At 52.9% G+C, this 24,886-nt stretch overlaps 1 protein-coding gene across 2 annotated transcripts in view; it reads left to right on the top strand.

Annotated features, from left to right (window-relative positions):
• Nucleotides 1–7,936: 7,936 nt before the first annotated feature.
• KLF8 (KLF transcription factor 8) overlaps nucleotides 7,937–24,886 on the top strand; it is a 70,919-nt gene continuing 53,969 nt past the window's right edge. For both annotated transcript variants that reach the window (XM_061598309.1, XM_061598308.1), the window contains exon 1: nucleotides 7,937–8,277. In XM_061598309.1, the coding sequence (XP_061454293.1) occupies nucleotides 7,952–8,277 (326 nt within the window). In that variant the 5' untranslated portion in view covers nucleotides 7,937–7,951. The remainder of the gene's footprint in view (nucleotides 8,278–24,886) is intronic.

Raw genomic sequence — 24,886 nt, 5'->3', positions numbered from 1 at the left:
TTCAGCCTCCTCCTTGAAGCGGCTAAGTGTGTCTAGCATGGAAGGCCTTGATTGCTCTGGCTCATAAGCTCAAGCAGGGAGAGAGGGAGGGTGCTGTACAAGGAACCCAGTCCTAGGATGGGGTGATGGGGGTAGACTAGATGATCTTTGGGGTTCATTCCACACACATGGTCTCTTAATGCACATGAGACAATGAAGAGAACAGCAGAGAGATTTGTGACAACAAAGCAGGAAAGCTTTAGGATTCCTCTTCTATACCATCATGCTGCCATCTGGGCCCCATGGGGCAAGGTAGTGCATATAAAATCTGACAGTCTGGGTGTGTTCGATAGGGCAGGCTCTGCAGAGATGCTGGGCTCCACAGACTAATCTCCTTCAGGAGCATCTAACACAAGGTTGCCAATGTGGCTCCCCTGGTGCACGTGTGCTCTCAAGGGCTCTCCCCAGGGCCAACAGGATCCCCTTCCCTACTGAAATTGGCCTTCTCAGAAGCATTCCGTTGTAGCCAGTAGACGAGGTTGTGTGCATGGGAGGGGGGTGCACCATGAGAGTTTCTCTGGTTTGCCAATGTGCTGTGGGCCCAAAAAAGTTGGCAACCCCTGATCCAACATGTCCTCCAACAAGATTTAGTGATCAGCCATTTCACAGCTAAAATAATACCTCAGATCCCAGTTTTGTCAGCACCAGCCCCTTCAGGCACTTGCTGAATCTGCTTTTCATTGCTCCCTGATGCTTAGCAGAAGATGGATGCCTCTGAGCATGTGCAGTGTATGTTTATCATGACTACTTGGCATGCGGTGCAGGAGGCCGATACAGAACCATCTCTCATAGAGAGCAGCAGGCATCCTAGACACTCTGCCCTCCTGCTCAGTACATGGAAATGTTTGCATGGCCCCCAAAATAGTGACTTGCTAAACAATGAGTAGCGCAGCTTTCACACGTGGGCAGCGACTAATGGCTTCAAGTCTGGCAGGCAGGACACCACCAAGGGCCAAGCGGTGGGCTGCATATGGCTCCCCAGAAAAGATTTTCTGGGTCCCCAAAGAACCCCCAATAGGTGTTGGTGGGAGCTTTTGTTTTGCTGACCACAACATCCCTACTGTTGTTCAGATGCCCTGTTGCTGACTTAGGCCATTTTGTTATTTCTTGGGAGAAGTCCTCCCCCCAAATTGACGTCTGTTTGAGATCTCTTTTCTAGCTTGCTTGGCCTTTACTTTCATATTCAGAGCACTTCCCGAGTGCTCAGGAGCATCCATGTGCTTTTGGCTTCTTCCACTACCTCCAGCTGCTGGCTGTGATGCCGTTGAGTGACAGAGGGGCACATTCTTGCTCCTGTATCAGCAATGGAGAGCAAAAATGCTGCGAGGCAGTGTTGGGGCAGGAGAGCCTCTTGCATCAACCCTGCCGTGATGGGGAGCAAAGATATGCATGCATGGATGTGTGTCTGCACACAAGTGTACATGTGCACACACTGGTCATCTGTCCCCTCTTGTGCATGATTGCATGTGCACATGTGAGATGCACATGTTCTCATTGGCCAACTCTCAGTTCAGACCTCAGGCCAAGAAAGGCTACTCAGCCCTGACGCGGGCAGTCCTCCTTGGGCACTTGTCCTTTCTTCAGGCACAGGGAACACTGTGGCAAACAGTGAGTCCAGCCGTCTGTGATCTCCACTTTCCATGGCCCTCCTTGCTGTGTTGGGACAGCTGTCTCTTGTGTTATCTGCCCCTTAAATGGGAGGAATTTATAGCAACAAACAAGAGGAGGATTCCTGCCTGCCCCTCCCTTGCCCAGCCGTAAGCCTCAGATGGTGCAAAAGCCAGCTTGTCTGCATGCAACAGGGTGGGGCTCAAGTAGGGTGTGGTGGGCAGTAGTTCTCTCTTGCTTGTTTTCCTGCCAGAGTGAAGGACAAATTGCCCCCCCCCCGGCAAAATAACAGACTGAGCACTGGGGTTTCACCTGACTCAGTCCATCTTATCATTTATAGGTCACTTTTCTGAGCTCATCAAAACAGCTTACATTAAAACAGTTACACTGCAAGAGAACAAGGCAGAAGTCAAAACAAAGCTCACCCAAAGAAAGTCTGTCTGCATTTAAAAAGAGGCACTACAATCCGGGGAACAGCCCAGCCACCTCACTTCAATGGGCCGTTTCAAATGCGTCAAGGGATACTGGCAAGCCTACTTTAGAGGCACTTTTGCAAATCAGCTCTTTATGTCTTGATGCCCAGCCAAACCAGTGATCCCATCTCTACCAGGTCCGGTCCAAGACATTTTGCTGCCAGAGATGAAGAGCAAGATGGAAGGGCAGGGGGAGGGGGCTGCTGCCAGCATCCCCCAGCACCTGTCTCCTGAGGAGGCTGCCACACCTTGCTTAATGGCAATGCCAGCCTTGATCTATACTGCAGGTTTGTGCAGTTGTTGCTTGTTGGTGTCTGTGTGGGCCCAGGAGCGCCTCCACAAGAGAGATCTATTCTTTATTTCAGAGCCATGAGCCTTGCTGAGCCTGCAATGTGCGCATCCCCATCTCTGTTGGAGCTGCTGTGCTAGAGCCAAAGCAAACGAGAGGCCTGTCAAGGGCCAGCATCAGAGGCCCTGCCCGAGGCCTTTTTGGTGGTGGTGCCAAAACTGTGGAATGGCCTCCCTATAGGGATCTGCTGGGCTCCCCCCACTGCCTGTTTTTAGGTGCCTTTGAAGACTTTTTTAAAAATCCCAACAAGCCTTTTGTGTCTAATGACCAACTGTTTTCATGGCTTCTTATGAACAGTTGCCCTTAAATTGATATGTCTTATTGCTGCTGTTTGGGTATTTTTATGAGTTAATTCTGTGAGATGGTGACCGAACCATTTACTCCTTGTAAGCTGTTTCGTGTATTTTCAACAGAAAAGCAGGTAAAGCAAAATAAACAAAACAATGTCAAAGGGCCAGGAAGGACTCTGAAGCCATCAGGTCCAGCCCCTCGTCCCAAGGCAAAGTGCTCCCAGGAATGACAGCATATCTGTCCCCTCCCCAAGAGAAGCCCACATTGTCCAGACTATAGTGAAAGGCAGGCAGGAGCAAACTGTGGGGCTTGTGTAAAATGGGGCTCCCCAAGTGGAATTATCTACCCAGTGGACGATTTTACTTCTGGGGTTGCTCACTACTAAGTCGCTCTGACAGGTGACTTGCCTTCCCAATCTCTTGGCCATTGTGCCCTGGAATGCAAGCCTGAGCCTACCTTGTCAGGAAGGAAGGGAAGCGTGTAAGGACTTTGTGCCCTGTCACCTCTGCTGCTAGACCCCTCCCCCACCCATCCTGAAGACATCAAACCTTCCTCTCATCTCACCTGAAAAGGCTCACCAGAAACCCCAGAGGCAGCAGAACTCTGGAGCCAAGGAGACAATAATGATTTTTTGCATTGGGCATGGTAAAGGTGCCTCATAATTTAGCCATGCATAAACTGCTTTGCTTGGGCTGCAATCCAATGCATGTCTACGCAGAAGTAAGCTGCACTGGGTTCAGTGGGACTTACTCCCAGGTAAGTGTGTCTTGGATTGCAGCCTTGGTTAATTAATTCCTTAAAGACATTTCTGACTGACCGAAAGCACCCCTGGTATGTCAAGCAACAGGCATTTAATAAAAAAAAAAAGCTTTAATACATGTATTTGTAACAATGTTGGTGCAACTTGAAACATGTTTGTACCTAACAAGAGTTTAACCTAATTAAGGGCACAATCCTGTACTCATGTTACGTTGGCCCAGAGGCTTAAGGATTTGGCAGAAGCCTTGCCATGCCAACAGGACAAGAGGTATGCTGCCACACCAGTGGAGTGGTAAAAATGGGGGAGGGCCCTGGTTGGGACATGAGTGGCACAGGGGAGGGACACAGTGATGCCGGACCCTTGCCCGTTCAATCCACAGCCTCCACAGACGGCAGAACTAGTCCAGCCCCAGACCTGCCAGAAAGGTCCCTCCCACTGACTTCAGTGGAAGAGGCAGCATTTTAAATCCCTCCCACGTCAATGCCGACTCAGGTGACAGAACAGAGGGCATGGTGTCATCACTCAGTACCTAGTCACAGCACACTACCACCAGTACATACACCTCAGGCTGGAAGGCGTAACTCACGTGGCCGGGTGTGCAATGTGGGGCAATGTCCCTCTGGCCCCACGCCATGCACAACTTTTGTGATGGGAAACTGTGAGAAAGGGCACTTGTGCACAAACTGCCTGGCCTGACTCACAAGCCAAGCTGCTTGCAGTTCTTTCCCTAGCAGGGCCCTTTCTTTGGGTCAGCTCCTCCAATGTGCACGCCACTCTGAGGGGTGCTGGGGCAGAGCATCCCGCACAGGAAAGCAGGAACACCCTCGGCACAGCACCACTGCTGAGACTTTCTCTGGGGCCACCACTGCTTTGGTGACAGCGGAGGCACCATTCACTGCCCTTCACAGGGACACACTCCAGTGGTGGACAGACAGTGGCCCTTTTCCATGGGCTGCTGTCTGCAGTGGCTGCCTGCCAGCTTAGGTGATCCAAAATGCAATGCCCCGGCCAGCTCATAGACCTGAAAAGCATCTGTGCTCTCGCAGGCAGGCAAGCAGGCAGGGGAGACGAATAGCAGTGTGGCCTAGTCAGGCCAGTGAGGAGCCCATACAAGGCCCTGGGGCCCTTGGCCAGTATCCAGCCTGGCTTACTGCTGTGCCTGATAGGGAACAAAAGCTAACAAACCTTACTGGGGCCAGAAATCAAACCAGCTCCCTTGCTTCTGCCTGCCTGACCCGACTTCTGCCTGCCTTCCAGCCTGCACTGTTTCCAGCACTAGAAAGGCCTGTTTTCCTTGCTGCAGAATGGGTTTGATATCAGAACATGAATCTGGAAAGGAAGCCAAGCCTCTCAGTGAAGATGGTGGGATCCACGTGGAGAGAGAAAGAACCCTATTTCCAGTGCCAGGTTCTGGCCCCAGGATGGTCTTTCCAAGTAGCAGCTCCTCATCGAGTTCTTGCTAACCCAGCAAAACCCCAGCAGCAAATCCATGCCAACCTGAGGCAGAGAGATGATGTGCCACCTTGGAGAACCCTTTCTTTTGTGCAAGCTTCCTTGGAACAGCAGCTAGGGAAGGGGGGAGGGGGAAGAGGCAGCCTGTCTGTCTGGTCCCTTTGCACCTGCAGATGGTCTGGGCCTTGCAAAAGTTTAGATTGCTGGAAACACCCTGACGGTGAAGTGTGACTTGTTAACACATGCCCCACCCCCGCCACTGGGGCTCCGGCCTTCAACAGCATCCCCGTCAGTCACAGGAGCTACAAAGACAGGAGTGTGTGCGTGTGCGTGTGGAGCACTTTCGGCAGCCCAAAACGAGGCAAGCAAAGCCATATCATGGCCATAACCCAGAAGGAGGTACATGCCACTACAGGCATGGGAAGAAATGGGGCCAGAAACTCTTGCCTCCAGAAGTGCCAAGCCACAATGAACCCGGAGGTCTCACCTTGCTGTGGGATTATGTCTTTCAAGACCTGGATGGAGTCAAATGGCAATAATTCTGCCATGGGGAATGCAGAGAGCACACGGAGGGGTGGGAGGGGCATGGAAGCAGGGAGGGGGCTTTGCCACCCACGCACCCCTCCCTCAGCAACTCTCAGGGCAAGGCGAGGCCTGCTGGGCCCATCACACACAAAGCTCTCCTGCCTCTTTACAGTCCCGGAGGCTTTTGGGCAACGTGCCCTTTTCAAAGCCTCTCTCTGCTCCTGCCTGCGCGTGGTTCAGCCACAGTGATGCAGGAGGGAGGGAGGGAGGGAGGGGCAGGTTTGGGGGAGCTGGTTTCCATGGGGAAACTGTACTGGGAGATGTTTCCCCTAGGGGTGACTTGCTGGGGGTTGCCATGGAGAAGCTGGCAGGATCGGAGTAGGAGCAGCGCTGGTGCTCTTCAAGGGCTGGGAAGGTGCACAGCACCTAGGAGGAGGGGACCGCGCGGCAGGGCAGGCGCCCATCGCTTGCTGCAGGAATCCCTTTGCCCCGACAGCTAGCAGGGCCACTGGTGCTGCCAGCAGCCCTTTCCTGGCATGCTGTGCCAGCTTCCGCCCTGGATCCTTCAGTCACATCTCCCCCCTCCAATGCTCACTTTCAGAGTGTCCGTCTCTGTCCACTCCAAAGCTGCAGGGAGGGGCCACAGTGCCATGGGGAGCATCTGCCTTGCATGCAAAGGGACCCAGGTGCAATCCCTGGCAGCGTCTCCAGGGAGGCTGGGAGAGACGCCCCTGTCTGAAAGCTGCTGCTGCCCGTCAGTGCAGCGAACTAGAAGGACCAGTTGGTCCGACTTGGTCTGAGGCAGCTTCCCGTGTTCTCCAAGACACAAGGTAGGACACAGGTTGTGATTCAGTTCACTCACACAACAAGCCTGTGAGGTGGGCTGGCCTGAGCACCAGTGCCTTGCCCAAGTTTAAGCAGGGATTTAAACTAGAGTTTCTGCATCCAAACCTGGAACGTGAAAATGGCTTGATCAGGCCAAAGGTCCTTTTGATTGACTCAGCGCTCCGTATCCATCCAATGTTCCAGAAGTAGGAGATGGGAAGGACAGCAATCTCCTTTGCTTGTTCTCCCAACATCTGGCAATCTGATGCGCTGCCCCTGACCATGGGGGGTTCATTCCACTGCCATCGCCAAAAGTCTGTTTTAGTTTATTTGAAGTTTTTTTACCCCATTCTTCAGCCAAAACAAAAGGCTCCCCGAGGAGCTTACAGGTAAAACTTGTTTTTATCTCAGACTTCAAGCCTACAGTCTAAAAGGAACAACACAAAAGGAAAATGTGATTTGGAGGAAGAAGGAAAGGGGCAAACTTGGGCACTAATTCCTAGCTAAGAGGCCTTGAGTGACCTGCTAGAATGGAAAGAGTTCCAGGACTGAAGGGGTCAAAGGTTGCTGGTCCCTCAGCTGAGTGGGTGGAGAGTCCCCCCTCCATTCTCTTTCTGCTACAGCCTCCTGACAGATTTGGCTGCTAATACACATATTGGGGCTAAGCCATTTTCACAAGAAAGTTGCCTTCTGATCCTCTCTAGCTCTGCCTCCTCTGCAACACCAACAAAGTGCGATTTGAACCTGGGCCTTTCTGCTTTCCAGGCTGGTATCCCACCACGGAGCTACATCCCTTTCTAAAACAGTTTCAACTAATCATTTAAAAAACCTTTTGATTGATAAATGGTGCCCCTGAACGGTTAAATGAAGCCCTTACAAAAGCCATCTCAGAAAGGGCATTTCCTCTTCTCTCACACAGGAGGGAATGCCTCTTTGAATGGGTTTTTTTTTTGCATCATCTAAAATATATATCTCCCCCCAACCTCCCCACCATTATTTGTATGCATTGCAACTATGCAGATTTATCAGTGAAGACACTTATAGCCATGCAACCGACCCTTCAGCGGATTTTTGCATTTCCGGAGTCTGTAGTGCACTAATTAAATACATGAGCCCCCCGCTTTCTTCATAAGGAGGGTAAAACACGTTTTATTCCAGGATTCACTTGCTGGGAACGCGCAGGGGCGGCTGCTGCGTCCCGCCTCGGCGCTTATCCCACTGGCCCGGGCGCTTCCTGCCGCACACCGAGAGCGCGTGAAAGGCAGGTGAGGAGGGCGCCGTCCAGGGCGGGGCCTGCGGTGGAGCCCCAGGAGGGCTCCGCCTGCCCACCCCACCTCCCGAGCGTGCGCCCGCCCGCTTCCTCAGAAGCAAGCCAGCTGACCTGTCCCGCCCCCCATTCACCCGGGCCTTCTGCTCGGGAGGGTTCCAAGACCGGTTAAGGCTAGGCTAGAAGGGCCCCCGCCCCACTCCGGTGCGTCGCTTCGGGCAAACAGCCGGCCCCGCCTCCTGTCCGTGCGAAGGTGGAGCCCGAGGGGGCGGAGCGATCAGGCAGGCAGCACCCCCCACCCCCCGATCGGCCCCTGCTCCAGATGGTTGGGGGTGGGGACAGGGGTGGGGCTCTGGCGCCCCATGGGCAGCACGCGGGGAGGGGAGCGGCTATGTCGTCCTCCCCCCGCTCGCAAGTTGGCGGTTGCAGCCTTAAAGGGCCCGCTGATTGACAGCCCGTGTAGCAGCGGCTGGGTGGAGCCGCTGGGTGGGGTCAGGGACAGGCGGCTGGGTGGGGAGCCCGGCGAGCAAGGAGAGGCAGGCGGGCGGAGCCGAGAGGAGCGGAGCGCCGGCGCCTTCGCCAGCAGCAGGGAAGCCGAGCCGGGCAGCCCAGCCCGCCTGAGCCTCCCTGCGACCCCACCCACTCGCCTGGATCCCGGGGGAACCGCGCAGGAGGAGCCCAAGCGAAAGTAAGTCCTGTTGGGGGGGCGTCGGGGGGGGCAAAGCAGCGCCGCCCCAGCGAAGCGCGCCTGACGCCGGCAGAGAGCAGGAGGCCGCCGCCGGGCTGTTCCGCAAGGGAGCGCAGCAGCCGCGCGCCCTGGCAGTCTCGCCGCTGGCCTGCGCGCAACCGGACCCGACCCTCCCCCCGCGGCCCGGCCGCTGTCCGGAGCGGAAGCGCTGCTGCCCTCTCCGAGGCGGCTCAGGCGCGGCGGCCCTCGCGAGGGGGTGTGGCGGGTGGAGCTCTCCTCCCCCAGCGGGCGGCGGCGGCAGCGGCGGCTGCGCTGCTCCTGCGGAGAGTTGCCGGGCTCCTCTTGCTCGGCTCTACCGGGGTCCTCTTGGGCCGCGCGGCCTCTGTTTCGGCCTGGGTTCTGGCTCGCCGAAGCCTTCCTCCGGACGGGGGTCCCTCGGCCGATCCATTCGGCGCCCGACCTGCGACAAGCTGCGCCCGGAGTTGGCCACTTCCTGGCAGGCCGGCCCTCCCACGGGGGCGGGGGGGAGAGGGAAGGGGGAGGGAGGGAGGATGGGGCGGGCTGGTGCAGAGTTGACAGCTGGGCGGGAGGAGGAGGAGCAGCAGGTGTCGGCCAAGGGGGCGGTGCTCCGAAGAGAAAACGGAGCTCCAGTCCTCCTACGGGGGTAATTCCGGAGTAAGTGCCTCGCGCCTCTTCAGCTCCACCGGGACAGCTGCATTGCAGCTGCTTGAAGGTGGACATCTGGGGCCCCTTCCTCAAGAAAAAGGGGGTGTGCTGAAGAGGCGAAGAGTGATGGGTGTGTGCCTGGAGGGGCAGGCGGGCAGCGAGGAATCTTGTAAGCAGCCCGAGGCTTCCTGGGAGTTTTGGTTTTTTTGGCCCATCTCTTGCTGTCTATCCCCACAGCCCTTTTCCATGTTTGTAGGGTGGTGAATGTTTGCTTGCCACGTGAGATCTCTCTGGGCCTTTGGATTTGAGCCAATGCTTTGGAATTGGTGCAACAGGAAGGAATTTTTTACTGTGTGGGATCCATCCAGGGGTCCTGTGCTGGCGGGGTGGAGATTCCACAAGAGCACTTTGTGCATGCCAGGAAGTGCTCTTGTCTTCCACTGTGCAGTCTCAGGCAGTTCCTTGTGGTATCTGGTTGAGCCAGAGATGGGTGAGAAAGCGGCTGCCTCCACACACCTAATCGGCGCGCTGCAGAGTTGAGAGAGGAATGCAGCTGAACTGTGGCAGCTCCTGGAGCCTGTGGTGGTCGAGTGTTCTGCCAGTTCCCAGGCCTGTTGGCAAATGCTGCTCTTGCTTCTTCTGGTTTTTTTCTCTGTGCAAAGCATTCCCCACTCTGTGTGTGTGTGCGGGGGGAGAGAGAGAGAGAGAGTGAGAAACCCCTGTTAATTAACCTGGGGGTGCTGGGCACAGGGTGTGCCAGCAGCCTGCCCAGGCACCAGCTGCCAGTGGAGAGCATCGCTCCTTCTGGAAGCTGATGGTTGTGTCCCTGGTGGAGACTTGGGGCTCAGCCTTTTGGGGGTTCCTGTGGCAGGCACATGGTTGGCATTGGGGGAATCATGACAGTTCTGTCTCCACCACCCCTTTCCTTTGGGTTGGGCTTCCTTCCTCTTTCACTGCCCCGGGAGCGGTCAGCGTGGAAGGCGCTCAGCTGTGACCTGGCTGGCTGCTGTAGCCTTCCCATCTCATGCCAGTTTCTCTTTCCCCCTCCACTGTTAAAAGCGGCAGGGAGTGGGTTTGGACTGCTGTGGAAAGCTGGGTGCTGAGTTCCCAGCAGATGCCTGGCTGTGCTGGGGTTTGGGCTTCACGGCATTTGCCCCAGCCGCTCGCTGGCTCTGTGTGGCCTTTTTGGTGCCCAGGAGCCTGGCTTGTGTTCTCAAAGGAAAGCTCTGTCTAAATGAAACTTCACCTTGGACAAAGGCTACTTTTCTCCCAAAGGCTGGCAAGCCCTGGGGCTTTGCATCTCTGTGTCGCAAACGTAACTGATTGCCCCAGTGGCACCCTGCTGAGGAATCCTTGTCTTGCTTGGCTCACTGGCCCTTGGAGTGCTGTCACGCTTTGGCTACCAGAGATAGAAGCTGGGTGTCCCTTTGGGGAAGTTTCTTGGGCTGGAGAGTGGCAGAAAGGAGGGAGGTGGGCCACTTGCAGCTGGGGTGGTTGTGGCCTGTTGCTCCTTGCAAGCAAGAAGCTGACCTGCACCATCACTTTTGGAGGGTTCTCTTTCACTCTCTGCAAACTCTTCTTATTGAGTGGGCTTCAGCTTCTGCACATGGCAAGTTGCTGTGGACCAGCTCATCTGATTCATTTTGGGAGGGGCCTCATCACAGTGTCAAAGCAATTTTATGTGCATCAGCCCACCCCACCTCCTGAGGTACAGTCTCTTGCATCTCCAGTTTAAAAACTGGATCTTAGGTAAAGTGGTTCCTTGCCTGATATCTTGGAAAGCTGCTGCAGTTGGGAGGAAGCTGCTTCTCCTCCTGGGGTGGGTCTTTCTGTGAGTTATGCTCTTGGGTGCTGTGATGCCACTCTGGCTGAAGAACAAATATGTTGCCTCTTCCTGAGGTGTTTAGTCTGGCTTGCATATACAGAATTGCTAGGTGACTCTGCAGGCTTGCTGCCTTTGAGGCGGGCTAATGCCAGGGTGTAGAGGTTCCAACCTGAGGGGTGTCTGTGGCCCTCCAAGCCTCTTTATTGGGCCCCTGGGACTCTTCCCAGGCCATGCCCCTCACAGACCTTGTTTCCTGCCCTCCTTGCATGCTTTGGACTGCCTTGCATGTGCCCTTGAACTATGCTGATGCTTCTTGCTTGCTCGATGGAGAGGGGTGCCTAGAAATGTCCGCCTTTTGCATGGCCGGAAAGTAGCCTATTGCAGAATGGCAAGAGTTGCATCTGTGGCCCCGCCCACTTCTCATTTGGCCCTGCCCACCACTGGCACAGGGTTGGCGCCATCAGAAGGCGCCATCAGAACTCTGTGTTCCAGAGGCCAAGGCCCCTTGCTGCAATACACGGTTGTATCCCAATGCGGGATGCTCTTCCACTAAGCTTAGCAGGTGTAGCTTAAACTGTAAGACGTACCAATCCGTTTCTCTTAGGTCTGCTCGGGGAAATGTTGGTGAGATCACCACCCGTCAGGCAGGGGTGGAGGCTTGTGATGAAAGCATGCAGTGTCTTGCCTGCTGGGCATCCCTTTTAGCCCAAGTTGTGCTAATGCTCAAGTACAACCTTTCCCAACTTGGTTCTCTCTACATGTGGTCGGACTACAACTCCTGTTCTCCTTTGACCATTGGCCACACTGGCAGCTGGGGCTGATGGGAACTGGTGTTCAGTGTCCTCTGGAGGGCACCAGGTTGGGGAAGGCTACTGAAAGGCACTGTCACCTGTCCTGGAACCTTATGATGAAGGGCAGGTATTATTGTTGTTGTTGTTGTTATATAATAAATAAGCAGTTGCAAAGGGCTTCTTTTAAACTGGGGCTGGCTGACTTGTTTCTGTGCAGTGCAGATTCCTTACTTTTTCCTGCTTCCGTTTCATGTCTTATGGGAAGGTTTTGTGTTGAGACTTTTAGTTGCATTTTCAGTTGCTGATAGGAGGGCAGATCAGCTAAGAGACTGAACTGGGAACCAGGAAATCCCCAGTTCAAATCTCCACATGTCCCATGATGATGAGCATCTACATGAGGTGGTGGCGGCCACTGGCTTAGATGCCTTTCAAGAGGGTACTTCAAATGCTCTCTCGTAAGTGCCGAGTGGCCCTTTCTTGCCTGGGATGCTGCTGTGTGCCGCTTGGCTGGAGTGTTCCGCCTTATGGGGGCTCCATGCGCCCACACACTCTCCTCACAAGGGGAGGCAAAGTGCTGGGCCCGAGTTGACTGCTGGAGCATCGGCTTCCCATATGGGATTCTTCTTAAACCTTGCTTTTGGCAGGGGCTCATCTGAATTCCTGCTTTCCTTTCCTTTCTTCCGTGGAAGCAGGAGAGGAGCAGCCATGAGCCAGAATAGTGTGTGTGTGGGGGGGGCGCCTCAGGCACAGGGTTTGAGTGGCAGAGAGACCAGAAGAGGCCCCACCCTCTTCGCTGTTGCCTTGAGAGGGCTCTGGGAGCCTGGGATGCATGCAGGGTTTGGCTAAAAGTGGGAGGAGCTGGGGGTGGGGCTTGTAGGTTTCCTTAGAACCCCCCCTTTACATGATTTGAGCAGTGCTCAGCTGTGCAGGTAATGACACCTCGTGGGACTGGTGGAGGTGCCTCGCGCGCTTCCTGCTCAGCTGGCTCAGTGGCTGTTGAAACCAAGAGGTGCCTGTGATGCCCTTCCCTGGTTCTCCCTGTCAGGTTCCCACCTGCTTGTGGCTACTGCCTTTCACTAGGCACCACCAGGGACACCACCAGTCCGGACCGTCCTTTATATGGTTTCTCACTCCACTCTAGCACAGATCTCACTAGATCCCCCTGCTAGGCAACACCACCAGTCACGTCCTATAACCAATACTCCCAGAGACTTTGCCTGAGTCTCTCTCTAGCTGGTTACTTTTGTGACTCCGTGCTTATGCTGTTCCCAACCCCCTTGTATCTTTATAGATAACGCATACAACTCTGGGTTGCTCTGGATACTTGAATTGTTATTATTCCTCCCTTCACCGCTGCCACCATTAGATACTGTTTCTGTTCAGCCTTGGTAATTACCTTGCCCTCCCTTCTGGTATGTATATCCCCAGCCAAGGATCAGGCCTTTGGTAAACCAAATAAGTATTTATTAAATATCAGAAATAACAAGATTAGTTTTAGAATGTTTCACAAGTGTATGGTTTCATATATGGTTTCTGTTCATATATATTCTCTTTAAATATCAGCCAAATCCAATCCAAACTTCCCTCAGAACTCTGCCAACCAACTCAACAGCCTCTCTCTAACCGACTCTCTCCCACCTTCCAACCAATCCCCCTTCATCACTCACAAACCTCCATTTATACCTTCAGCTAGCCAGCCACTCAGCCAATCATCATCCAGCATACTTCAGCTTCTCACCCATGTACTCCCCCTTTCTCTCTCAGTCATTTACCATACATCACCCAATAGACCCGCACTTACCATATTTACAGATGCTAACTTACAGGAACATCACAGTGCCAAGAGCTCTTCCGTCTCTGGCTTGCAGTCCTCTGGCTGAGGCATGCAACAGGGGTCCTTGTGAGGATGCCAACCTGCTGCCACCACCTGTCAGGTCCCTCCAGTCAGGATCCTCGTTTTTATTTGTTCTCTCACCGGCTCTAGCACAGATCTCTCAAGGTCCCCCTGCTAGGCTGCACCACCAGCCACTCCCTGTTTCACAATATTGCCTTAGGATTTTGCCTTAGTCCCCTTCTGGCTTATTGTTACTTTGTGTCTGGGTGCACCTGCAGGCCACAACCCCCCTGTATCTTTGTGCCAATAAAGCATACGCCCCTGGATACTTGATGATACACTATCTTTTCACTGCTGCCACCATTGATACTGTTTCTCCACCTTGGTAAATACCCTGCCCACCCTTCTGGTCTGTGAAAGCCCCAGCCAAGGATCAGGCTTTAGGTAAACCAATAAAATATTTATTTGATAACACCAGGAAATAACAAGATTACTTTAGGAATGTTCAACAAGCGTATGGTTTCATATAGTGTCACTCTTTATGTTTCCAGTCATATATAATCTGCCTTAATACCAGCCAAATATAATCCAACCCACAACCAACCGACCCTCTCTCAACTGTTATCCTCTCATTTATACCTTCAGCCACTCAAACGCTCAATATTTTTTTTACATTAAAAAGTTGCCAACAGCCTGTTTGAAACATTAAGGCCCGCTCTGGAAGCATCCTTAGGCCCACTTCTCCTTTTTTAGAAGTTTTTGTTTCTGCAGCCTGGCCCTTGACTTGTGGACTCCACACACCCTCTTATCTGGGGCCACCTTTTGCACAGTTGGCCCTCCTGTAGTTCCCTGCGGCTATTCAGCACCAACCTCATAGCTTCCAAACAGCAAAAAACTAAATAATACTGTCAGATGTTTTTAGACTAAGCCAGTGGTGCAAACATTGATATAGTTAATGCAATTAATGGTAAATTGGGGTATGTGTGTGAGTGTGAGAGAGATTTTAGGGAGCATGTTTATATGTGGGTGTCTCACACAGGGTATCATCCTTTCATGTTGTGTGGCTGCTTCTGTTCCATGTAGCCAGGCTTTGCTGCCTGAACAGTGCTATAATTATTTAGCAGTTTCCCTGGTGAGTATCCAGGGAGAGAATTCACCTCTTGTCCTCAGACAGATCCAGGTAGAGCTGCAGGGGCCTGTTCTCCTAGTAAATCCAGGGCCTTCTGGGAAGGTTCCACAGGGAGTTGCTTTAGCAGTTGGGTGTTCTCAACACTGAGGACTTGCAGGATTTGTGGACATCTTTGGCATCTGTGCTGGGGTCACCTTCCTGCTGCTGCCTTGCTTGTGGCTTTGAGTTTTCCTCCCCTGCTTCCAGAGAAGGAAGAGAAAGTGAGCTGCTCTAGGCTTTGCATTTCATATGAGAGAGAGAGTGACTGCCAAATAGGCATGGATGTGAAGCAAGACGCTAGCCCTCATTGATTTCTTGTTGTTGAGAAAAATATGAAAGGGTTTGAGGCAGCCTTCCCAAATCTTCTGCCCTGCTAGAAACAGTGGGACTTGTGTGCATCTCATACCACCTTCCCCAACCTGGCACCCTCCAAATGTTTTGGACTACAACTCCCACCAACCCCAGCAAGCATGGCCATATGATGCTGGGGCTGATGGGAGCTGTAGTGCAAAACATCTGGAGGGCACCAGGTTGGTGAGGCTGTTCAGGCAGGATCTTCCCAGATTATCAGTTGAAATGACAGATGTGCAGAGGCACATATCAAACGTTGGTTCAGCTTCAGGTCTTGAGCCTCCACTTAAATGCTTTTTAAGTGGACAACCTTTATCTGCCAAGTTGTTTTTCTTATAAGCAAGGCAACAATCTGGTAGTTGGGAGAGAAGATTCTTGGGGCATCACTGGATGCGTGTGAGAGCCAACTACAGCCCCATATGAACCTCACAGCTGCTTCAGAATTCCAGAACTGTTTTATTCCTAGCTCAGTCCTCGGAAGGAAAAACTCCCATTTGGATTGAACGCATTTGGATTGGAAGGACAGCTCATTTGGATTGGACCACAGGCCCATTTTATCCAGCATCCTTTCCCCAACAGTTGCCCCCCCCCCGTTGCCTGCTTCTGGTTGGGGCTTCTGCACCTTGCAAAGCCTCCCATCCCCATGGTCTAAATTCTGCCCCACTGCAGATGCTCAGATGCAGTCTTGTAAATCAAATATATTGCTAGGTGCTTCTGTTGATCTCTGGAGTCAGAGTATCAAAAAGTTGTGCACGTTTCCACTGCACCCACCCTTTCATTGGCTGGGATAGAGGAGAGGGGGCATTTAAGGAGGAGGGGATGGATGTCTAACCCCCCCCCCACTCTCTGGCGAAAGCTCAGCTCTGGAAGTAGAGAGAGGATGTGACATTGCCCATCTGCAGTTTCCCAGCTCTTTGAAGCATGAGGACTAGAAATGTGATTTTTTTAAAAAGCAGAAGTTTAAAATTACTAGAATTGCTGATTCTGTGTTTATATGGTGAACGCTCAAGAGGTACAGAACTGCAAACACAAATAGTTGCTTAACTACTGTGGGACAATCTGAGTTACAGAAACTCTTTACATAACTTATCCTGAATGCCGGTTAGATTTCCCTGGAGGTGGAATCTTGTGCTTAATGGTAGGGAAGCTATCACCCAGCCCGTGGGGGTGGCTGGAGTTCCCCAGACAAGAATTCTGGGAGGGGAAGCAGCAGTTTGCTTTCTGGATGCTGCAGCCTTTTCTCTCAGCCTTGCAGTGGTAGAAAAAGAAGCAGCGGATGGGAGGGGGGCAAATTCCATGCTGATCAAAGGAGAGATCTTGTGCTCAGCTCAAGATTTTGGTGTCACGGGATGTTGGAGGTGCTGAGAGGTCTGGGCGGGCCGTGGCTGGCCTAGTTTAGAGTGCAGCCTGGGTGGGTTTTCCCTCCTGGCCCCACTAAGCCTCTTGTGGATGGGCAGGCCAAGGTACAGGGCTGCTGTGGCCCCAGGTGGCCTCCAGGGGCTGAGCCAGCCATTTCCCGATGCTGCTGTAGCTCCGGCCTGCGTGACTTCCTGGGGGCTCGGTGCCTGCCCAGGTGCCAGGGGTATGAAGGGCAGATTTGGGGGCAGAGCAGCCCATTGCCACAGGCTCTGTTCCGTGCCGTGTTCCTTGCAGCATGCCAGGCCCGGCTGTCTTCCAGGCCTGACGCACCCCTCCTTTTGTGCCACCCAAATGTACACACACACCCTGCTCCCAGGATCCTCACTGGACCCGAGTTCTGGAGACGTTTCTTTTTGGTGGGTTGGTCTGGCTCTCTCTTTGACCTGGCAGAGGCATACTGGCGTGTCCCTGGTAATCACAATGGATCCTGGCCAAGCAAGGGTTGTGCAAAGCCTAGCTGTGACCCTCCCAGCCCCGGGCAGATCCGAGCAGATCCGAGACGAGGAGGAGCAAGTCGGCTGTGCCCTCCCCTTCAGGCCCAGTAGCCTCCTGAAGTTGCAGCTGGTGCTCTTCCTGGTGGTGGAGAGGGGGGCAGGGAGGGGAGAGAGGACCTGGGGGGTTGGTGGGCAGCTAGGCGGCCCTCTCTTCCTCCCCAGCACCGCAGCCCAGAGCTGCCAGGTAGCCATTCCTGGACTCTGCACCAGCACGGATGACTGTTCTTGCTAGCACTGAAGAACTCCCTCCCAAGCACAACCCCATGTGGCTTTTGTTTTCCCAGGGTGGCACTCTTCCTATGGCTGGCCCCGGGCTTCCCCCCACCCCCCCACAATCTCTTAAGAGCAGATATACTCATTGTTAGCCCCAAAGATGTAAAAGCAGTGTTTGTCGGTAGAAAAAAAAAGAGAGGTCTCTCTCTGCACACGTGAACAAATTCCTGACTCCCCAGAAGGCCCAGCAACATTGAGAGTCTGTACGTGAGGCACCCTTTCCCAACCTGGTGCCCTCCAGTGGTTGTTGGCCTGCAACTCCCAGCAGCCAGGATGGCCAATCGTTGGAGAAGATGCGAGTTGCAGTCTGGCAGCAACTGGAGGGCACCATGTTGGCCATCCCGACACAAGAGTTTGTTTGGGGAGTCCCTTTGGCACAACTCTGCTTGGCTACCTCTGCTGCTTCTCTGCTGTGCCAGGTGCCTGCCAGTATTAAAACCCCATCACCCGCTGGCATTGCAGGGTTGGCGTGGAGGACCTGTAGTGGGCTCCAGGTGTTGCTGGACTACAACTCCCATAATCCCTGACCAATGGCCTGTGGACTGCTGGGAGCTGGAGTCCAGTAACATCTGGAGGGCTGCAGATGCTTCCCATCCCTCTTCTAGGGGATGTACAGGGCCAGGCTGCATGGACTCTGCACTGCTTTACTGGCATCCTTTACACACACACCCCGGTTGTGTGCTTGTGCAACACCCCCCCCCCCCGTTTTGACTGTTCCTTCCCTTCTGTCTCTCCCAAGTGTTCAGCCATGCTGATTCCAGTGTCTCTCCCACCCCATTCATTCTCACAAAGGGACTTTGCCCACCTCTCCCTCTCCCCAAAAATCAGTTCATCAAGCACTATTTTTCTCCCCCAGCTTGCTTTGGAAGCCGCCTCTTCTCTGCTGACCTCCCCATCCCAGCAGTGAGAGAATCTGACACCCTAGCTAGCAAGCTGGAGGCGTCAGAGTTTCAGCCTAGCTGGATGGAGTGCTTGGCTGTCCTGTGGCTGACCCCGAGGTGGAACTCTGGGGAGGGAGGGAGACAGAGCGCTGGGGTTCTCCGGAAGGAGGCTGCATGTGCACTGAAAGGGCAAGGCGGGTGGCCCGATGAGGGCTTGAGATGACCAAACATGATTTTCTGTTTTTGTGGCCTTGAGGTAAGGATTGTAGCCCTGGTGCGTAATGCCTGGAGCAGTTCATGACTTGGATGGTCTTAGGCACACAGGAAGCTGCTGTACACTGTTGGGGTGTCTGCCTCAGTTTTGTCTATGGTGACTGGCAGTGGCTGCCCAGGATTTCAGTCAGAAGACAGGGATGGTGTGAGGCATAGTTCTCCCCCCCTTCACCCCCCTTCGCCACTGCTGGTTACTTGAGCTGTCCAGCCCTCCCTTCAGCCGGTTGTTTTGCCCCTCGCCCTTCATGCATTTATCATGCGCCTGACAAAGTGGACTGCAGTCTGCAGAAGCTGCTGCCACACTAAGCCTCTAAGGTGCCACAAGACGTGTGTGTTGCAATAGCCACAGCTCAGTGGTACAGCACGGGCTTACATGCGGAAGGGCCCAGGTTAGTCCTCAGCATCTGCAGGCAGGGCTGGGAGAAGTGGCTTGCCTGAAATCCTGGACAGCCGCTGCCGGCCAGTGTATGCAGTGTTGAGCTAGGTAGACGAATGGTCTGGCTTGGTGTCAAGCACCATCCTATGTTTTGGTGGATGGAGAGCCAGTGTGGTGTAATGGTCAGGGTATTGGGCTATGGCTTGGGAGACCATGGTTCAAAGCCCCACTCCGCCACCAAGGTCACTGGGTGACCTTGGGCCAGCCACTGTCTCTCAGCCTAACCTACCTCACAGGGTTGTTGTGAGGATAAAATGGAGATGGGAGAACCATTTTGGACGCCACCTTGAGCTCCTTGGAGGAAAGGCGGGATTTCAGTGAAATAAGGCCAACACTGCTTTTGCCCCCTCCCCCTAGGTTGCCCCCATACCTCTGGTATTGAAAGGCTAAGACCTTTATAGCAGGCAGGGCTATCTATCCATCAAGCCTAGTACTGTTGACTCTGACTGGCAGGAGCTCTTCAGGGTTTCAGGCAGGGAGCTCCCTGGTCCTTTTAACGGGAGGAGCAGGGGGTTGAATCTGGGGGACCTTCTACATGCAAAGCAGGTGTTCCTAACCACTGAGCTACGCGGCCACCCCAAATGTGTTTCTTGGCTTTTTTGGCTATACCCTTAATGTGCCAATTTCCACCTGCGGAAGCCCAGAGAGCTGATGCTTGCAAGCAAGCAACCCCCCCTGCCCCCCTCTCCCCCCCACCGCATTCCTCTTTAAAAGGAGGCTTGCAGCTTCCCTGGGGTGCAAGGAGGCAGAGAGGCGGCATGCTGGGAAGGTCACAGCTTGAGCAGAGGGCGGGGTGTGTGTGTGTGTGCGCGCAAGTGCGCGCTCTGAGGGGGAATGTGGGAGGCTCCCGAGGGCGGCGGCGCTGGGACGATGCTTTGCTCAGGAGAGGAGGGATGGAGGGGCGGCAAGGGGCCCACAGAGGGATCTCTCTCCTCGGCAGTCTTAAATCTTTTAAGCAGTGCTGCTGTTCTTGTCAGACTGTCAGGGGAATCTGTGGCCTTCCAGATGTTGCCACGCTCCGGCTCCCAGCAACCAGCATGGCCAGTGGTCGTGAATGATGGGAATTGTAGTCCAGCAGCGCCTAACGGGCCACAGGTTCCCCATCCCTGCTCTAAGGGGCGTGCCATATGGCTTGAATCTTTATGGGTCCCCTCCTTGGAAGCTTGTCCTGCTTGCAGATGCCGTGGTCGAACAGGAGGAGCGTCCCAGGGTCAGGCTGGCGGACCAGCCTGTATTTATGTTTGGGGACTTGGGTGTGCAGGCAGGAAGAAGAGGCTTTATGCAACCCTCTTGTTCGCCCCCCCAAGTGGATGGTGTGTCCCATTCACTTGGTACTACTGTGGGTATTTGGGGGGGGTGCAGACAGTGCAGCCTAATGGGCAGGTTGCAGCCCTTGTCCTCTTACACAGCAGGGACATCCCCTTTATCCAGAATTGGGATGGCTTGCCTCCGGTTCAGTACCTTGATGGTCCACTCTTCACCTCCATTTTATGGTGGGGAAACTGATGTGCGGTGGCAGGCTCCTGATGGCTGGGGCTTCCTGGGGCTTCCCAAGGCTCCCTGTGGCTGCTGCCTCTCCACAACTGAAATGACCTCTGCATGTACCGAAAGGCGGCTGAAGGGTGCTGAGCACAGGCTCATCTCCAGGCCTTGTTCTCTGTGCCAGCTCTCAGTTGCCCTGGAACATTTGAAATGGGATCTTGAATTCATTTGTGTCGGTGCTGTGGCTGCCTGCTGAGGACTGAGAATCTTCCAGCCCTTGCAAACACCTTTCCCAGATTCTGGTTGCTCCTGTTTTGCAGGGCAGTACTTGGAGCAACCCCCACCCCCACCCCACCGATCCTCTACCTTGGTTTACAGGCTGTAGCAAAACCGGCTCAGCAGAAGGACTTGCTGGTCTCGGGCCCAAGAGCCTGTTTTTTTAGCAGCTGCTGTTAGATATGGGGAGAGGGCTATGGTGTGTGCAGATCTTGGTCAGGTCATGTGCAGAGACTGTTTGCATTCTCTCACAACCGCATTGCCATAGTCTGGAGTTGCAAACAGGGCTTCCATTCCAGGCTCTGTCATATGGCCTTAATGAGTTGTTGTGCTTTGAGATTTTGTGCCCCACCAAATACCCCCCCCCTCTGCTTGCACCTACTGACAGTCTTTTCCCCCGGGCAATCTCACCCCGCTATCTCAGGCTTCAGGAGCCCTCCTTTATTGTCTGCCTAGCATCCATCCAAGGCCTCCTCCCTGTCCCTGTCTCTGGGTTGTGCTGCAAGCAACTCCTTCTGCAACCTCTAAGCACGGTATGCCTTTCTTGGGAGCTCCTTTCTTGCCAATGGATCAGATTGCTTTTCAGCCATTAATATTTCAGGCAGGTGGGCTATGCCTGAGCTTCTGCTGTCTGTTTGGGGGGGGGGAAGAGTATCCCTACCTGTTTCCTCTTCACCAATTCCTGCTTTATTCCATCAAAGCCAAGACATGTGAATGTCCAGGTGAAGCAAGAGCAAGGCCCAAACAGAGTATATGTATGTGTGTGTGTGTGTGTGTTACAGCCAAACGTTTGGAATGATACAGAAGCTGTCTCTACTACAAAGGCTTGTGCAGATTTTTAATTTATTTATTTATTGCATTTGTATAGCGTCCCATAGCCGAAGCTGTCTGGGCAGTTTACAACAATTGAAAACATTAAAAACAAATATACAAATTTAAAAACACAATTTGTGTGTGTTAGCATGACTTCCCGTCCACAGTTTGGCCAGCAGGTCTCATTCGACGGCTCCTTCTCATTTTAAAGTCTCTCTTTGCTAGCGAGCAGCCTTGTGAAAGGCAACTCTTTACCTGCATGAAAAGTGGGTTGAAGTCTTCATACCCTCCGCTTCCAAGTACCATAAATTAAATCTTTCTAAACATTTGGATAACAACAACAAGGCGTGGTGGCTGGACCCATTCAGAGAGGCACACTGTTGGGTTTGGCATTGGTCCTTCTGTTTTCTGTCTGCTGTGCCCCAAACCTTGCCAGCTCCAGCAGAAGCAAGGGTGGCAGGTACCTGCCAACTCCCCTGCCAGGTGCAGCATCCTTGTGGCTTAAAGCAGCTCCTGGTAGCTGGTCCTCCTGCAGCGTCACAGCTTCTCGAGGCTGTTTGGTCACTGTGTGATGTGTGTGTCTGGTGTGGAGGTGGCACCTGGGCAATGTAGCTGGGGAGTGGAGCCACCTGGGCTGCAGGCCTACACCTGAGCATCATGCTCTGCTGAGGTGCTTTTTTGTCTCTTTATTTTTATTTATTTAGTTTGTTCATAAGATTTTTTGTTTACCTGCCCTTCACCACAAGGTCAGGGTGAGTTACAACAATACAACTTACAGTTATAATGACAACCAGAATACCTCAGCTGTTTAAGGCCAGGGTAAAGAAGTATGTTTAGCATACGCTGGAAACTATACATCGAAGGTGATGGTGCACCTCTGTGGCAAGGGGGTTAACAGTTTAAAAAAACATTTTGTATCCTTCCTTTTGACAAGACCTTCCCCCACCAAGGCAGCTTACAATGATAATTTTAAAAAAGCAATAAATTCATAAAAACAGAATGCAGTTCATAAATCCTGGAGCAACAGCGTTAACATGATCCATAACAGCAGGAGGGGGGAATTATTATTTGTTTTATTTATTTATTATTTGATTTATATCTCGCCCTTCCTCCCAGTGGGGAGGGACCTGATGGGATGTCTTCATTTGTAGCCTGAAGGCCAGTGAGCCAGCCAGGCTTTCTGAGGGCAGGAGTACTACACGCTGGGTGCCACACCCAGGAAGGCCCTGTCATATGCCCTAGTTAGCCAAGCTGCTGGCTTGTTGCCAAGGAAGTTCCACGCAGAGTAGACCTGATGAAATTAATGGACCAAAGTTAGGCGTGTCCATTGATTTCAGGAGGTCTACTCTGAGAGAGACAGAACAAGGCCTACCGTGATGGACATGGGGGGAGCGTTGGCAGGCTCCCATTGCATTCAGGCCCTCCAGCTGGGCCTGCCAAGCATTTGATCATGCTCATTTTCGAGCTTCATAAATTCATGAGATATCCCCATCCTCTCAGGGCAGCTCATCTATGCACCACCTTTCTGAGTAGTACTTTCCGAGGCACCTTACATATTAACATTCCAGACCCTGACTCCCCCCTAAAAAAACTCAGACCATAATAGAAAGCAGCCGCTCCACAGAACTAGAAGCATGTGGAGCACGTGAAAAGGGCTCTCGGCCAAAGAAGGTGGTGCTTATGCAGAAGCCAACCAAGTGTTCAGGGCCTTATGAAGAAACTGAAGCATGGTAGGCTTATAAATGTCAGCTGTTCAGTTTAAAAAATAATACAACTAAAAATAAAACAGTAGCAGGTAGTAAAAGCAGATTATTAAGGTAGTACAGAATGACATATGCTAAAAAGGAAATAACAAATGTTTGAAAAGACATTGGCCTTAGTGCCAGCAGGTGAGCCTCCTTGGAGAGAGTGTTCTAGGGTTGAAGAGGCTTGATGGAAAGGAGCTGTGGCCAGGGCTTTCAGCGGCTGCTAGTCACGGTGGCTGTGTACTACCTCTGGTATGCACCTAAATACAGATCACTGGTAAGCATAAGCAGGGAGAGTTGCTGTTGTGCTCATGCCCAGTTTGTAGACTTCTCGTGGGCATCTGGCTGGCCACTGTGAGAACAGGACACCGGACTAGATGGGCCCCCTTTGGCCTGAGCCTGCAGGCTCTTATAGTTGCCACCCACTTAACTTCAGCAAGCAGAACCACCCTAAGAGCACAAGGAGAGCCCTGCAGGACCAGGCAAGAGCACATCTGGCCCAACATCCTGTTCTCACGGGGCCAGATGCTCATGGGAAACTCATAAGCCAGACCTGAGTGCAAGAACCTTCGCCCCACTCGCACTTCCCAGCAACTTCTGTTCAGAGGCAGTAGTAGCCATTGATAGCCGTATCCTCCATAAGTTTGTCCAAGCCGCTTGTAAAGCCGTCCAAGTTGGTGCTCATCACTGCCTCTGGTGGCACAATTTACCTCTGTGCTGTGTGAAGAAGTCCTTTCTTTTCTCTGTCCCGAATCTTCCAGCATTCAGCTTCATTGGATGTCCAGGAGTTCTAGTGTCATGAGAGGGAGAAAAGCTTTTCTCCGTCCACTTTCTCCACACCTGGTGAAAACGTTTCCTGTCTTAGCAAGGCAGTGAATGGGTTATAATGATCGGCCTGTGTCAGGACTTTATGTCAGTGTCTCTCTGGGTTGCTGCTTTTTCAGTGGAGGCTGGTTCTGCTTTATGTTTTGTGTATTGATTTGTTACATTTTGATGGCTGTTGTTTTTAGCTAGTTTGTGTGTTTTTAGACTTGACTGTAAGTCACCTCGGGGCTGCCTTGTGTTAGGTGACAAACAAAACAAACAAATTATGCAATGGATACATTTAATAAATAAATGGAAATGCAGGGGGTGCCTCTTACTCCTCCCACCTTGGATGGGGAAGGTGGGATTTCTCTTCAGCCAGGGAGTTTCTGCAGAGGAGGGCAGGGCACCTCCAGGCTGAGCGCATTTGGCAGGAGTCTTTCAACTGCAGACCAGAACGTTAGGTTTGCACCTTTAATGTGCTCTGGCACCGTAGCGCAGTGAATCCACTTTAAAAACAAAATGGTTTGGGGTTTTTTTGTGGTTTGCAAAGTGATGGATGAACAAATAATCACCCAGCAAGCAAATCAGGAGGAATGCTCATTGTCATATAACCGCTCTGTAAACAAATGGGGGGAAATGGTCCATAAACCGGATATGTAATCTAATCTCCACATAAACTTTGTGCAAGCAAATCGGGATGAATAATAGGTTGCCTGGAGGTGGTCGCAGTGCCACACCTCACTTAGAGTTTCATGTTTTGGAGGCCACAGGAATCCTCCACAACAGAGAACAATTTCTCTCTCTCTCTCTCTCTCTCTCTCTCATGTGGTGCACACGCGCTCTCTCCCTCCCCCCAGTCTCTGGAGCAGTGGGGGTTGGTGCCCATTGGGACTGGCGGGGCAGAAGGCAGGGAGCCCAAAGAAGGCAGAGCTGGAGCCCATGACAGGCGGAGCCAACTCATTCTAGTTTTGTCCCTGCCCTCCTCCTCCCTGCTGGGTCTTACAAGGACAACACCAAGAATGAGGAGGTCCACCCTCTGGACTGGTTGGAAGTAAGAAGGCAGGCAGGTGGGGGC

This window comes from Rhineura floridana, chromosome 16 (genome assembly GCF_030035675.1).
Source record: "Rhineura floridana isolate rRhiFlo1 chromosome 16, rRhiFlo1.hap2, whole genome shotgun sequence".
NCBI classification, from domain to species: Eukaryota; Metazoa; Chordata; class Lepidosauria; order Squamata; family Rhineuridae; genus Rhineura; species Rhineura floridana.
Note: the sequence above shows the minus strand (reverse complement) of the source record. Positions and strands in the feature narration are given on the sequence as shown.